Source organism: Phyllobates terribilis, unplaced genomic scaffold (assembly GCF_046119375.1).
Source record: "Phyllobates terribilis strain yellow unplaced genomic scaffold, ASM4611937v1 Scaffold_1__5_contigs__length_1240528914, whole genome shotgun sequence".
In the NCBI taxonomy this organism is placed as follows: Eukaryota; Metazoa; Chordata; class Amphibia; order Anura; family Dendrobatidae; genus Phyllobates; species Phyllobates terribilis.
The window spans coordinates 590,630,380-590,646,188 of NW_027362761.1; the positions used below are offsets into that span (position 1 = coordinate 590,630,380).

The following is a 15,809-nucleotide window of genomic DNA, read 5'->3' on the forward strand; positions in this document are numbered from 1 at the left end:
TACACTCAGTTGAGTATGGATGCCCACGAGCCAGGAGCGGCCCACGAGCCACGGTATTTTTGAGTGATCTGTGGGGGTCTCAGGTCATTTAAAGGAAACAGAAGCAAAGCAGCTGCTCCTACAATCATCCGTTGCGCTGAAGTTTCACAACTTTTCCCGGTGTCTGGATGGCAGAATTTTGCTCCTGTTCTGCTACTGGACCTGAGGGGGCTAGTAATGGTGGAGCAGATGCAGACCCCTTCCCTGTAGACGTTGGGCGGCTCCGCTATGTACGATGCTTGGCCGCCGTGCACACAGACAACTCGCAGAAGTTTCTTCAAAACTTTTATTTACTATAAAGACAAGAACGCCAGAAATCCGTACAAATGCTAGAAAAATCGCTTCACGGGTTAAAAACCTTTAATAATTAAAATATCTCGATATATTTAAAATAACATTGGATACATTGAAGCCAAATTTAAACTTTTTCATCTTAACCCAGAGATTTCGGCAACATTTCGCTTGCACAGTTTAAGGTGCTAAGAGACTTTTTTTTTTTTTTTTTTTTCTCTTTTTTTTTTAGCCCTTGAGCCCTGGAAGTCTTAGGAATCAGTCATACAGCAAAAAAAAAAAATAGTCAAAACTTTGGTAGAAGAAAATCTATAGGAGACCTGAGGTAGTAGAGGCTGAAATCACACGGAGCAGGAGCGCTATGTACAGACTCACAAGTACCAGTAACATTAATCTCCGCCCGGCACCGGTCGCAGTCCAGCTTTGATCCAAAAGGAGAGAAGGTTACACCAAAATCTGCATAAAAAAAAAAACAACACAACCACAATGGCGGCAAGCGAGGAAACGAAGCGCAAGCCCTGGAGGAGTGGAGATCTAGGGGGTAATACTGATTTAGGCGGGGGAGGGGCAGCGGCCACAACGATCCATCTTCCAGTACATTGGAAAGAGTGCAAGACCATAATATATATATATAGGAATCAAGTACAAGACAGTCAGAGCTACGAGACTTCACATTAAGGAACAGTCACTTTAACTCTTTGGAATTTGCTTGTCTGTCGCACGAAAAGGAATGTCCGGTGTCACGAAAATTCACATTGACGCCATTTTCAGCGCGCTCTCGGCAGCAGCGGCTGAGACGGACAGTAGCTTATCGAGAGCTGATCCTGAGTTCCAGAAGATCTGGATTTCTTTTTCGTTGTGCAACAACCTCACCTGGCTTCCAAGGAGTTAAAATCATTGGATTGATCGGAACGACGAGGCAGCTGCTTTCCTTCAGTAGTACGCGTGAGTGACGCCGAGGGGGCAACACCCAGCCCACAGGCGATCCGTACCGCACTGCCCCTTCTCTACCTCCTGCAGTCACATTTGTGACAGGAGGAGCAATGGTAGTGACAGGAGCGATGGCTGCGGTGCTGCCCACCAGCTTTAGGTGTTGTTGGATCTAATGAGCGCGCGACAGAGGGAGACGAGCGCGCGACAGAGGGAGACGAGCGCGCGACAGAGGGAGACGAGCGCGCGACAGAGGGAGACGAGCGCGCGACAGAGGGAGACAACCTGTGACGACCTGTGGACAGGGTGGCGCAGAGTTTTCATAAACAGCGTGTTGTGATCCTCGTGTATTACAGAAGGAAACCAGCAGCAAGTTGGCATATTAAAGACATAACAGATCGTAGTCAAGTCAATCATTGTGATTTGGTTTGAGACAGATCCGTGCAAGAAGAAGAGTCACCCGAAAAACTTGTGAACCCCGTCCTAACCAAGACACGACACAACAGAAAGGAGATGTGCACCGAGGGTCTCGCTCTGCAGAGCAACCTGGAAATCAAGCAACTAACGCCCCCCTAAACAAGTCTGTGCAGCGCAATGTACAGCATATCTTGGGACGGGCTCCGTATATGTGGTGCCATGTACTCCAATGGCAGTCACCTCTCCAGAAAGGAAGGCCTTATACACAAGAGCCTATCTTGCTGCAGGGTAAAGCATGGGGGACAGACACCGAAGCATCCATGTCCGTCACAAGAGATGTATTTTGGATAATATGACCTCATTATAGCCAACACTTATAGGGCTGTATCATGAAACTAGCCCCTTTATGACTTATTAGGGCATATCGACAACAGTTCTGTAAGAAGGAATGGCTGCAGTGTTGTGCCACACTTTACCTCTAGGGTGCAGCAGATCACTGGGCAGAGAGAAGACAGACCAGATGATCATTAGTTCATCCTTTCTATGGGGCAGAGCCAACTTGAATAGGATGAGCTTCAGTGTAAAGCATGGGGGTTTAAGACTACGAGTAGGGCTTGAAGAAAAAAAAAACAAAAAAAAAACAAATCAGGCTTTCATCGTTACAATTTCCAGGTTGCTCTTCTCAGAGGGAAATATATTTGCTACGGAGTTTAAAAAAAATAAAAGTGATAAAAATTCCCCCTCCCCAAAAACACATGAAATGACGTCACCTTCAGCTCTGTAGCTGTAGAGCACAGGGGGGCGAGTTGTCGGCAGGTTGTCGGATGTTGTACAGTGTGGACAGTATTTACACATTGCAGTCGCCTCTATGGCCGCGCGCTGTCACTCCGGTCACCCCCCGGATTTCGCCGCCGTCTGACGCTCGCTCCAAGAGACGCGATTCTCACGTAAAATAAATAAACAGGAAGACGACGCCCTCATTTTTTGGAACTGAGCCTGGACTCGGGCCCGAGGCCCCCGGGCATGGAGGCTGCATGGAGCACATGTCTGCGGCGGGGCAGTGCTGGGTAATGCACCCCCCACGGGATCAGTAGCACGTGGAAGACGACAGCCTTGCAGCTTCTCTACCACTTCGTCCTGAAGACCGGGTGTTTCAGTAGTTCTCTGGATGGAGGCCGGTCTTGAGGTTGAAGCTCCAGACATCGGAGGGTCACATCCCGTAAACCGGGCGAGAGATGAGCCGGGATGGTCGGGGCGGTGGTCGCACTCGCAATCTGAATGCAAAATAAAAACAGAAAAACGTGAGTTATCCCACCTGTGATGTCATCACATTCACAACCTCAGGCCAATGACATCACCGACCCACGTGACATCCTGGATCCCCAGCGATCACATGATCTACCCCATCCATTGTAGGCGGTAACAGTCCATCCTACACCGGGTGTCTGTTATACAGCGGCTTCTGCTTGGAACAGCAGCGATCGGAGCCGAGCCCTGATCACTCCTGCTCAAGCCATTCAAGTTAATGATCTGCCACTCCCCCATACTTTGCACTGGATCTATACCTGTTCTGCTGTCTGTATGTGGAGAGGGAGTGTGTGGAGTGCAACCATGCGTGAAGCTGGGGACCCCCGGCTCCTTACCTTGAAGATGAGGGCGAGGTGGTTGGAGTGCTTCTCTGCGTTCCATGGAGGTTTGGCGCAGGACATCTCTATGATGCTGCAGCCGACGCTCCAGACGTCGCAGCTCCTCCCGTACTGCTGCCCCCGCAGCACCTGGAGAGACATTACATGATGAGACGGTGCCGGCAGTGACCACCGTGTACTTAGTGTGCCGACGCCGCGCCCATTACCTCCGGTGCCATGAATGCGATGGTCCCCAGCAGCTGCCCCTGGAATTCCCCAGCGCCGGTGCCCTTTGAGGCCAATCTGGCAGCTGCTCCAAAATCAGCGATGCGCAGCCGCTGTCCAGTGCTGTCTATCAGTAGGTTGGCGCCTGCAAGAACCAAGCAGATGGCGACACATTGTAGGACGATGGTCAGATCTATTCATGAGTTTACATGCTACATTGTGGACTACAACCCCCATTATACGCCAGCACTTTACCTTTAATGTCTCGGTGGATGACCTGGTTCTCGTGCAGATACGCCAGGCCGCGCAGCAGCTGCTCCGTGTAGTTGATGATCACAGATTCCTTGAAGGCTCCATATTTGCTCAGCAGATGAGCGACAGATCCGCCTGGAAGAACGAGCAGAAGGTCAGAAGCTCCAGGATCACGGCCCGATGAGCCGCCCGCGGGGGCCAGGACCCTTCTTACCTGCCATCCACTCCACAAACAGGTTGTAGTTGTTCTTCTCACAGGTGGCCCCCAACATCCGGATGATATTTGGGTGACAGAGGTGACCCATCATGCGGATCTCCTCGCGCAGAGCCTCCACCACTTCTTCTTGCTCGGTGGATGTATTCCTGACATAGGTGACCTGCAGGAGGCAGAAGAGAGGTACAACAATGATGATAGGGGGACGGCCATTCCCATCCCATGGGATATTTGATTACATAGATCTATGCAGGATCCCCCAGTGCAAAGGAACAGCAAAGCGTGCAGCAACATCAAGGAGTGGAACACCGGACCCATCAGTTCCAGGTGGTCAAACCCTGCGATCTCCAAGTACGGAAAACATGACCAAGAGTGTGCAGCTGCAGACTCAATGGGCACAGACCACGACCCGCCGGGCACAGCCATAGACATGCCAGGCAACAAGCACGACCCTCCACGTATAGACCCATATCCACCAGGCACAGAGTTGTACCATCACCCAGGATGTGAGCCTCCATGTTTAGCCGCTGATCTGGGCGCAGCGGCTCACCTGTTTAACAGCCATCAAGGTGCCGGTTCCGACGTCCTGGGCCTGGTAGCAGGAGGAAAAGGCTCCCAGCCCGATCTGCTGCCCCTTCAGCCATTCCACCTCCTCCCGATAGTGGTTCTTTGCTTTGGTATGTCCGGGCAGCGTCTCCGGGGTCTGTGAGGAGAAGAGCACAATGGCGGCTTCTGGTCACATTTGATGGTAGAACAAAATCGCCCAAGAAAACAGAGGAACCGGCAGCTGTGAGAGGTTGTGACCGGCCGACAACTGTGGTCCCGGGGATCAGGACTTCCATTATAATAGAGGTCATAAAAGCAACAGTAAGGGTTGCAGAGCGGCGTTGGAAGAAAACACATTCGCAAGATGACTTCACTGCATTCAAACAAGCAACACTCGCATTCATATCAGCCCTCACCTCTGCTAAACAGGCCTACTTCACAACCCTCATATCCTCCCTATCCTACAACCCAAACAGCTATTCAACACTTAACTCTCTCCTCCGACCTCAGTCATCTCTGCTGAGGACTTTGCTACACACTTCAAAAACAAGATCGACCAAACAAAGCAAATCTTTAATGTCCGACCACCACAACCCCTTTGTTTTCCACACCATTTCCCTACCCCTATAACCACCTTCTCCAACATCACGGAAAGAGACCTTACTCGTCTCCTCTCCAAATCACACCTCACCACATGTGCACTCGACCCCATCCCATCTCCTCCCCAACCTCACCCCCACACTCATCCCATCTCTTCAACCTATCACTAACTTCTGGTACCTTTCCCGCTGCCTTCAAACATGCCACAATCACGCCCATCCTCAAAAAGCCATCCCTCGACCCAACCGCCTTGTCCAGTTACCGCCCCATGTCGCTGCTCTGATTTGCCTCCAAACTCCTTGAGCAACACATTCACGCTGAACTTTCCTCTCACTTCTCATCCAACTCCCTTTTCGACAATCAACAATCCGGCTTCAGCCTCCACCGTTCCACCGAATCTGCCCGAAATCACCAATGACTTACTTACAGCCAAAGCTAACAGACAATTCTCCATACTGCTCCTTCTAGACCTGTCCTCACAGTTGACCACTGCCTCCTACTACAGATCCTCTCTTCCTTTGGCGTCAAAGACCTTGCCCTATCTTGGATCTCCTCATACCATTCTAACCGCACATTTAGCATCTCCCACTCCCACGCTACCTCCTCCCCCACCTCCTCTCTGTTGGAGTCCCTCAAGGCTCTGTTCTAGGACTCTTCTCAATCTATACCCTTGGCCTGGGACAGCTCATAAAATCCCATGGCTTCCAGTACCATCTGTACGCTGATGACACCCAGATCTACCTCTCTGGCCCAGACGTCACCTCTCTGCTGTCCAGAAACCCAGCATGTCTAGCAGCCATATCCTCCTTCTCCTCCTGCTTCCTCAAGCTCAATGTACAAATCTGAACTCATTTTTCCTCCAGCTCTCGTATCTTCTCCACCTGACCTTTCTATCAAAATAAATGACATCACACTTTCCCCTGTACCGGCGATCCGCTGTCTCGGTGTAACCCTTGACTCTGCCCTGTCCTTCAAACCCCACATCCAAGCTCTCGCCACCTCCTGTCGCCTCCAGCTCAAAAATATTTCCAGAATCCGTCCTTTCCTCAACCCTCACTCTACTAAACTGCTTGTGCATGCCCTCATCATCTCCCGCCTCGACTACTGCAACATCCTCCTCTGTGGCCTCCAGTCCATCCTTAACTCTGATGCGCGACTAGTTCATCTTTCGACTCGCTATTCCTCTGCTACTCCCCTTTGCAAATCCCTTCACTGGCTCCCAATTGCCCAGCGAATCCAGTTCAAACTACTAACACTGACCTACAAAGTCATCCATAACCTCTCTCCTCCGTACATCTCTGAACTAATCTCCCGATATATTCCCTCACGTAACCTCCGGTCCTCCCAAGACCTCCTCCTCTCCTCCACACTTATTCGTTCCTCACGCCTCCAAGATTTCTCCCAAATACCCCCCATCCTCTGGAATTCTGTGCCTCAACACGTCCGATTATCCGCCACATTCGGATCTTTCAGACAGAACCTGAAACCCATCTCTTCAAACAAGCTTACAGCCTGCCATGACCCCGCTGCCACCTCAACAACACCGGAGCTACTGCAACCCCTCAACCTACTGTCTCCTTCCCCGTTCCAGCAGAATGTAAGCCGCAAGGACAGGGTCCTCTTCCTTCTGTACCATTTTATCATTGTTAGTTAGTTTACTGGAAGTGATATCTGTATTTGGTATGTAACCCCTTATGTACAGCGCCATGGAATCAATGGCGCTATATAAATATTCCCAGAGCCAGAGGATAGAGACCTGGGGGCGCGTGGGCCGGACCCCGTGTAGGGGTGTACAACATGTACCCCCTTCCCACCCCTCAGCGCTGAACACTTACATCTTGCTGGATGATGATGATGTCCTCCCCATTCTCCACCTGTAGCTGTGGGATGACCGGCAGGGCGTCCTGAGAAGCGGACATGGCCAGAGCGATGGCCAGTGCCTCCTCCTCCTCGGCTTCCATCTTCTCTTTGCACTTCTGATTATGGCTGACGTCCTCCTTGTACGTGTTATCGATCTCCGCCCGCTCCGGCGACAGGACGGCCACCTCAGATTTGAAGGTGACGGTGCTGTCGCACGCAGGCATGGAGGCTTCCAGTAGGTCTTCCATGCTGGAGTTGAGCTCGGTGTTGGCATCCAGGCGGCTCTTCTCCTCTACAGGGGTGAACACAGTGTGATCGCTGGGTATAACAGCGTTGCTACTACTACCCCCATTATCACAGTGGGTGACATTTAGCTCCAGAGTCAAGTTGCCTTTCGGAGATTCTCCGGCTTTGCCCATGTCCGCCGGCGTGGGCCGGGATGGTTTTGGCCTGTGTATTTGAGGAGAGGGCAATGGTCTAGCTTGGGTGAAGACGGGCGAGAGTTTTTCAGGTTCTTTGCCCCCCGTGTGCTTCTGAATCTGAAGAGAGAATTTCCTCTGAGTCTGAGGGGAAGCGGAGGAAAGTTTACAGGGAGCAAATCCCTGAGGTTTGGGTTTAGTGACATCTGAGACAGGGCCAGCTGTCCCAGTAGGGGCGGAGGAAGGGGAAGGCAGCATTTGGAATAAAGAATGGGGCTGAGAGGAAGAGGGAGAGTTCAAGCATTGACTTAGCGGTCTGCGTTTCGTCTGGATGGCGGGCTTTGGTTGTTCGGTTGGTGCGGAGGACACAGGAGGGGCCAAGGACAGAACTTCTAGGGTCTCGGCCAAGTCCACCGGGCTGCAAGCCGCTTTTGAGACACTGACGTCCTTCCCTGATAGCTGCATAGTATGTTCTGGGGAATTACTCTGTGAGGTGACGGGGGAATTTGCGGGGGCCGGTGGCTGCACAAAAGCTTCCCGCCGGCTCTCGAAGGCTTGTGCGTCTTCCAGTCCCTGCTGAATGACTTCCACTATGTCCATTTCTTCAGCGATGGCCATTAACCGCCTCCGCATGCGGGTGTAATGTGTGGAACTCGTGGCACTTAACATGTCCAGCAGCTTGACGTACACATGGGGGACTCGAGCCACCATTCGCGCCGCGCTCAGGAACACTCGGCGAGACAGCTTTCCAACCATCGAGTGCGAATTGTCAATGGACTGTAATGCAAAATTCAGCAAGGACAGCAGGTTCCTGTACCTACAGGAGAAAGAAAGAAAGGTGTCAGTCGTGCAGCACGGACACCGAGGGTCTTGTAATGGGGACTGGGCCACATAGCATTGCATGACACCTGCAGAAACCAATGGAAATCCTGTGCAATGCAACATGTCCTCCAGGGCAGGACTCCCCATTACTGGCACCACCGAGCTCCTGCCCTTGTCTGGGTACAGTGGAGACTTGTGAATGGGTTAAATGTGACGTTTCATAGAACATAAAGCTCCTGGACTGCAAAATGGTGACATCCTAATCCTTGTGGTCTAGGAGCCTTTGGGCCCGGTGTCCTTGCTGCCCCTGCACCCCCCATAGAATGGTACACAACGCCCCAGATACCTCTCCACGGTGGCGTCTGCCTGTACGATGTCTCCGCTGATGATGTGGGGGTAAAATTCGGCAGGAAATTCCAGCAGCAGCCGGTCGATGAGACACAAGCGGCCCAGTAACGCTTGCCAGTTGTTGGACTCCGGCTGGGTGGCCAGGATGCAGGTCAGCACGTACTCCACACCCCCGATGCCGATGGAGCCTGAAACCCCACGGAAAGTCACAGGTTATTGAAGAAAATCAGAAGCGAGCGGTTCTGACAACGTTATGACCGCAGAGACGTGTGCACTTGTGTACTGTCCTATGGTAACGCGCCCGTTCACTGCTGAACACGAGGGTCAGATTCCATCACTAGGGTAGGCTCACATACTGCGTGGCTTTACCCACGAGCAGGGGATGGTTACTGACCTGACTTGAGGATCTCTCGCCCCACCGCCAGCTCTCCGGCTTGCCCTTTGCATAGTTCCAGCAGTGTGGACACCGACAGCTGACTGGTGCGGCTGCAGGAGATAATATGCTGTAAGTTTATGAGATTCGCCACATCTTCCTCCATAAATACCAGAACCCCCACCCCCTGCTATACATCACCTGTTGGCGTCTGCGCACTTGACCAAAATGGTTTCCACCACGGGGTTGAGAAGTCGCTGCAGCTTCTGGCGTTCAGCCGTGGTGTGGCAGGGAGTGTACACCAACATGGCCCGCAAGGTTTTCTACAGACGGGATGTTCTGGGTTAGTGGGGATTAAAGTGGGAGAAAACACAAAGGAATTTCACGTAGGAGACACTTACTAAAGCAGCAACGTAGACTTTGTAGACGGGGTCTCCGCACACCATGGACAGCACACTGCAGCACGCCTCCACCACCACGTCCCCTGAGACACTGGACTGAGATGAGCCGCCGGCAGAGAGCGGCACGGAGCTGCCCGAGGTGCTGCCGGGGCCGGCGGACGTTCCAGTGCTTTCACCGTTCGCCAACAGCAGGGCCCCGCTGACGTCATGCGAAAGCCGCCTCAGCGCCATTTCTCGGATATTCCAGTTCCGGGAGAACAAACAGCCGACCAGCTCCATGCCGAAAACCTAGAAGGAAAAATCATTGTCCAATAAGGGGTTAACTCATCACTCCAGGTTCACAACCAGTTCATCAATGAAGCCACAATGGGGCATCGTCCCATAAGACAAGATGGGACGTGACGTCCATAAGGACCACAATACCTGGATCCACGGCTCGGCTAGGCTCTTATAGGAGGAAGGAATTTGCTGCACACCATAATGAGTGAGGTTTAGATTGGGATCCTGGGATCGTCTTTGGGATCCAGCTGTCGGCGTCGGCTGCTGCTGAAGGGGCGGCGGCTGTGCAGCGCGGATGATGGGGGGAGAATCCACCGACCCCGGCAGGTCGTGACTGCTAACAGACAGAACAAATATCAGCCACGATGCCGGCGGCCCCCAGTGGTGAGGGCGTCCCCCGAAATGGCCACTGACCTGTAGAAGTCCTGAGATCGCCATTTGGAGCGGCAGAGGGGGCAGATGAGGGGCTCATGGTTTCTCCGGCATTCCTCTGCCCCTAAAGTAGAGACAAGAACATCGTAAGTGAGAGCCCAAGGCCGCCATATTACCAGCAGCTCTGCGTCGCCTCACACTGGTCACTAATGGAACTAGTCATCTGTAGCAAATAGTAAGAGCAACATTTCTGGAACCGGAGCCGACGTCTAAGAGGATTTGAGCTTTATGTCAGGAAACACTGAAGCAATGTGTAACGCCTGATGCTGGGCCTGAGGGGGTAAAGCAGGACAAAGGGGTTCATCGGGCGCGGCCACTTGTCTCATCTAGTCTGTGAGCGCTCCATAGGGCTGAGAACCATTAACCCCTTGGCGACTTCCACACTACATGTACAGAGGGGGCTCAGAAGCTGAACCCGCTCCATGCACGGTGGGTGATTGGTGTCTTATACAGCCATCAACTGAGTAACTGCTGCGATCAAAGCGAGCTCCAATCTCATCGGTTTAACCCCTTAGACGGCACCATCAATCATGAAGGCGACGTTAAAAGCCAATTTTAATTCCCCTGCTCGATGCAAAGCCGCGGCTTCCTAGACGGGTAATTTTACAATAAGTATTGCAGATCAGAACGTCAGAAAGACCCCGATAAATGCAATAAAACACGCTCTGATACTTATAAAGTAGCGGAGTATAAAACTCTATATAAATTAGCTACTGACCCTTTGGACAAAGTTACCGGGTCGTTTTTACTACAAAGTGAACGTCGCAAAAAAACTACAACTCGTCCCACAGAACACCGGCGGGGACGGAAAAATAAACGTTTTGGCTTTTATAAGGGAAAGAGAAAACATAAAAAAATGTCTGCATGTTGAAGGGGTTAAAACTGCACATGTATTAATAGTGAATGTGATGGTGCAGGACCTAAGCAGGATTTTTGCCAAATATCGGCAAAACTTGGGGGGGGGGGACACGGCAGGACCAAGTTTCCCGATATTCGTTGCCAGGTAGTAATGGGCCGCTGTGGTCTTAGTAGCTGGGTGGTCCTAGTCCTGGGTTTTTGGGCCTCTTAAATCAGTGGCGCCCAAAAGGTAACGCACAAGCAGATGATTTAGTGATCAGCCACCAAGTGATCATTTATCGTGTAACATCAGTGGTGACTTTCTAGCTGCCGCCTCGTACATCTACTTCTGCACAGTCGGCCTGAGAGCATTTATTCCCACCACATCTAATTCCAGTGAGGAATAATTCAAGCGCAATGATGAATGTGGCCACTAGATGGCGCCGTCTGCACGCAGATCACACGTTTCCACTGAGCAGCGCTGCAGCATAAGGAGGCACTATACTGACAATGTGGTATATTTGCGACTTATCTGTGGAAATATCCCAGCAGCCCGGTCCCCTTGAGCGCAGGTGTTTATCTATGGCTACTCCACATTACTGACTTCTTTAATAGGACTTTTTATTATGATTACTGCGCCTGTGTCAGGTCTGTGCAGATTTATTTCTCATTATATCCCTTCAGCAGCGAGCGCTCTCTCAGGATTCCCTGCATGGATAGTTTTATGCCTGCAGCCACCACTAGGGGGAGCCCACTGCACACTGTCTGTAGTATGCTGCTGTGCTCCCCCTAGTGGTGACTTCACAATGTCCTGATTTAATCCTATCTCTGCAGAGAATCTGGCTCGCTATAAAGATATAATGAGAAATAAACCAGCACGTGAATTCTAGATCTAAACTCCTGCAGTTAAAAAGGTGGAAATTGGCTTTAAGGTTTAGTGTTCTTATGATGAAGCAGGTGCTCAATCCTCCAAACACACACATGGTGGGCTCCCTATCCCGCCGGGGGGTGAGCGGTGCAGCCTGGTGTATGTGCCTCAGTGTCATGCGCAGGGCGAGGGACGTACAGATGGACATGCAGTGGTGGTGGAGCTTGTTTCTGCAGCCTTCTTCACATACGGTCAGGCTCTCCTCGTCCAGCATCCCCAGCAAACAGATCGGACACATCTGCTCATCTTCATCCTTTATGCTGAAGAGGAAACAAATGAGGAGTGTGAAAAAAAAAAAGTGCAATCAGCAGCAAAAATCTGATTCGGGGGGGAAGAGAGGGAAATCCCATCACCCCTTCCCCTAATAAGAGAACAATGCTGCAGGAAAATGTGACATCCTGCAGTCACTGTCACACAACCTGAGGAAAGGTGCACTTTTTTTGGTCTACAGCTTTTCTGCAGACCTGTGTGTCTCCGTGGAAACAGACAACAAAACCTATGTAGTCAGATCCTGCAGTCACCGTTTCATCTGTCTTAATGTCTTATTATTGTAATAAGTGCTGGTCAGACTACACAGGGACTGTTGTCTGTTACCATGGAGACACATCTGTAAAGGAGCTGCAGGTACAAAACGGTAGATCTTTACCGACGGTATCCAAGTACATTTATCATCAATTCCATACATCGTGTATGAGCCGCAGATGCTCCACCCTGACAGGAGACACGGGACCCCTGCCCATGTGATTAATAGGGGTCTCACTAGTTAACCCTTGTGTAACGATACAACTTAAAATATTAATTAGCCAGACGATTAGATTTGTTAATCCAAGAGAAATAACTTATTGAGTTTTATTAATGTTCTGCTTGCTCGTCAGGTTATGTACACTAATGTAACTTGCAAAGTGTCCAGCATTCCACTAATCTCATTAGTATCTCAGGAACCTCTAACCATTGTTCAAAAATCGTCTAGGTTCATTGTGAAAGAAGATCCGACGGAGCCTTCACCACAGGGAGCGATGAGGTCACCTGAGAAAGATACCTCTACTAATGCACACTTAGCTTTGGGTGGGGGAGGGGGAGAGCAGTTCTGGCATTCAGGGGGCTGAGCCCAGGGAAGCAGAAGGGACATGCGTTTCTGTAGCAGTCAGACTTGGGAAGGAGAATCAAGGAGCATCAGAAAGACTTTACAAAAAGAATGAAAGACATCCTTCAGGACAGCAGATGGATAGCATGGCATTAACCAAAGAGACATAGATTTGTACTCAATAGAATTCTAGTCTAAGGTTACCGACACTGACAGGAAAGATACGGATCTGCTCCATTTGACCATCAGAGAGACATGGATACATTTTGGGGAGACCAGGAGAAGACGAAGAAGTCACCTGGCCCCATGGATATGTTGTTTGGAGTTGCCAGGAGGGACCCGCCAGTCGGCTGCAACCCACGGAGACATTCGGAGAAGACCCAGATTGGGACCTGCCGGTCATCTGGCCCCATGGAAACTCTCGGAGAGGCCAGGTTGGGAGCCTCGGGTCTCCTGGTCTTGTACCTCGATGGACTGCTAGCTTCCTAAGCTTGCCACTACCTTCTCTCTGTGGGGGCCCACTGGTTGAGGTTGTGGCCCTGGAAGTCTACAAAGTGGCAGCTGTTATATCCAAGGCGGGCGGAGAAGGAAGGGTGAGACTGTGTAATGTTGTACCATCTTGGTATTTGCTGGGACTGTTCTATATGTTTATTACCCACTTTGTGGTTCAATAAAGCATTGCCACACTGTTTTACCCTCACCCTGTGTTGGCTGAGTAGCGTTACGCCCACGGAAGACGCCGGGTCTTCACACCTTCAATGATCAATACTTGTTACCTATCCACCTTACAAGAAATGGAGTCGCATGATATTAAATTGGTTTTACACTTTCAGGAAAGTGGACCTCAAACACCTAAAACAGAGCAGGTCCCCACCCTTCCCTGGGTCCAGCGTTGTCTCCTTGCTGCTTAGGGTCTTGGCATTTTCAGTACAAGCCGCTGAGCTCAGATATTGGCTACAGCGGTGTAATCAGAGAAGAGGCGCGGGGCACCCCAGGGAAGGGCGCGCAGCCGGCGGGGCACCCCAGGGAAGGGCGCGCAGCCGGCGGGGCACCCCAGGGAAGGGCGCGCAGCCGGCGGGGCACCCCAGGGAAGGGCGCGTAGCCGGCGGGGCACCCCAGGGAAGGGCGCGTAGCCGGCGGGGCACCCCAGGGAAGGGAAAGGAGCTGGCTCTGTTACTGTAGAGCCACTTTCCTGAAAATGGAAACCCCCTTAAGGATGACTTGTTTCAATGGTCTCAAAGTAAAAGGCATCTGATAAAAGGTAAGAAGTCATGTAATGAATTTCTTATGAAATCAGATGAGCGCAGACACAAGTAATCACATCGCACACTGCGGGGGGCGCTCCATCCGGTACAAACCTGATATCTGAGCTAGAGGTGGAGGTGGTGGATGAGGATGACGTATGAGAGTTTGACATGCGTGATACAAACTTCTGGATGGTGTTACGAGATGGAGCTTTGATCCTGGAGCTACGTCTACTGTGATATTTCTGGAACAAACTTTCAACCTGACGAAAAAGAAATAAAAAAAAATCATGAAAATAACTGAAGATTGTACGATGCTCGGCAAGGAAAAAATCAGATGGGGCGGCTGAAATATGAGAAAAAAAAAGGTGAAAGTGCAGGATACTGCAACAAGGGGAACACTGAGTCAGTACAGGATGGAAACCAGGAGGCGATGCAGCAGAGCCGGAGAAACATAGCTGAGCTAAAGGGACAGATTGTTTCATTAAAGAGTATCCCAAACCTGTACGTTAAATGCATGTCAGATGGTTGGGGGGGCTCCCCTTCTGGTCCCTCTTCCATAATATCCCGTGGATAGGCCATGAATATACAAGAGTGGATTAAGCTCTTTAAGGAATTTTTCCCTATGTTAAGTGATTTTTTCAGATACGCTACCACTTGACTGGTAGGAACCAACTTCAGCCTTTTGCAGTTTTTCCCCCGCAGGACACCCGCCCCTTCATTTAAGGATCGGCAGTGAATCCAGAGGTGGGACGCGTGCAGATTAAGACCATAGGACAGCCATAGTACACGGCCAAGAGAAGCATATTATGCGGCTTCTAGGGAAGGATCTCTCTGAAATACACTGCATGGTATGGCGGCACATGGAGCGTCCAGCGCTCGTCCTCAGCCGTGGTCTGTAACTTTCGGACAGTACAATCCCCTCCTTTGCTCCACGTGAAGCTCATTTCACAGCCTGCGCAGTAATTATACCCCCAGTTCCCAGAGCTCCTTCCTATTCAGCGCAGGACGGGGGAGGGGAGGATAATTACAATACAATCATTTCCTTGAAACAATGAGCAGAGGAGCTGCATACTTCAAAGTTCTTCAGGGTTTTCCTCCACAGCATCGTATCCGAGGGCTCCAGCTGAAAGACTCGCAGCATGACGAAGAGGAGATGGATGCAGAACGTGCCGCGGCCGCAGCTGCAGGTCTGCAAGAGAGAAGCCGTAATTATAGGTCATCTTGGAAGATATAATACTGCACAGCAGGGGACACGGCACGGACCCACGGCACAGCACGACTGATGCATGTAGCACAGCTCTGCTATTCTGCATAGTACGGCTATACTAGCAAGCAATCCCTACAGGTGACGAGGGGCTTATAACGGCGTGCGTCTGCCCCATAATGGTGTGTAGTCACGACTGTCCATTATCGCGGCACAGTGCAGGCATTACACGAAGATCTGTCTGTACTCGCAGATCTGCTGACCAGCCGGGGACCGAGCCGCCTGGAGCATTTGGCATTGGAGAGGCCGGGTCCCATGAGGTGAGTACAGGAGATCAGGCGCCGGTGCCGCCCCGCGGGGCAGTCACTGTGTGCACACACTTGTTTTCCCATGACTCGATGAAGCACATAATTTATCAGGAGAGGAAACGTCGCAC

General features: G+C 51.2%; 1 protein-coding gene across 2 annotated transcripts in view; it reads right to left on the reverse strand.

The window, feature by feature from the left end:
* Positions 1-311: 311 nt before the first annotated feature.
* Positions 312-15,809, reverse strand: part of MAP3K1 (mitogen-activated protein kinase kinase kinase 1) — a 38,767-nt gene continuing 23,269 nt past the window's right edge. Inside the window, exons 5-20 of one of the 2 annotated variants that reach the window (XM_073682168.1) lie at positions 15,242-15,358; positions 14,281-14,429; positions 11,977-12,098; positions 10,056-10,137; positions 9,786-9,975; positions 9,363-9,650; positions 9,163-9,284; positions 8,983-9,074; positions 8,587-8,776; positions 6,975-8,235; positions 4,544-4,696; positions 3,994-4,156; positions 3,783-3,914; positions 3,530-3,672; positions 3,321-3,452; positions 312-2,951 (exon numbers count right to left, since the gene is read on the reverse strand). In XM_073682168.1, the coding sequence (XP_073538269.1) occupies positions 2,802-2,951; positions 3,321-3,452; positions 3,530-3,672; positions 3,783-3,914; positions 3,994-4,156; positions 4,544-4,696; positions 6,975-8,235; positions 8,587-8,776; positions 8,983-9,074; positions 9,163-9,284; positions 9,363-9,650; positions 9,786-9,975; positions 10,056-10,137; positions 11,977-12,098; positions 14,281-14,429; positions 15,242-15,358 (3,486 nt within the window). In that variant the 3' untranslated portion in view covers positions 312-2,801. Of the gene's footprint in view, positions 2,952-3,320; positions 3,453-3,529; positions 3,673-3,782; positions 3,915-3,993; positions 4,157-4,543; positions 4,697-6,974; positions 8,236-8,586; positions 8,777-8,982; positions 9,075-9,162; positions 9,285-9,362; positions 9,651-9,785; positions 9,979-10,055; positions 10,138-11,976; positions 12,099-14,280; positions 14,430-15,241; positions 15,359-15,809 lie in introns of both variants that reach the window. The other variant, XM_073682160.1, reaches the window with a different exon arrangement.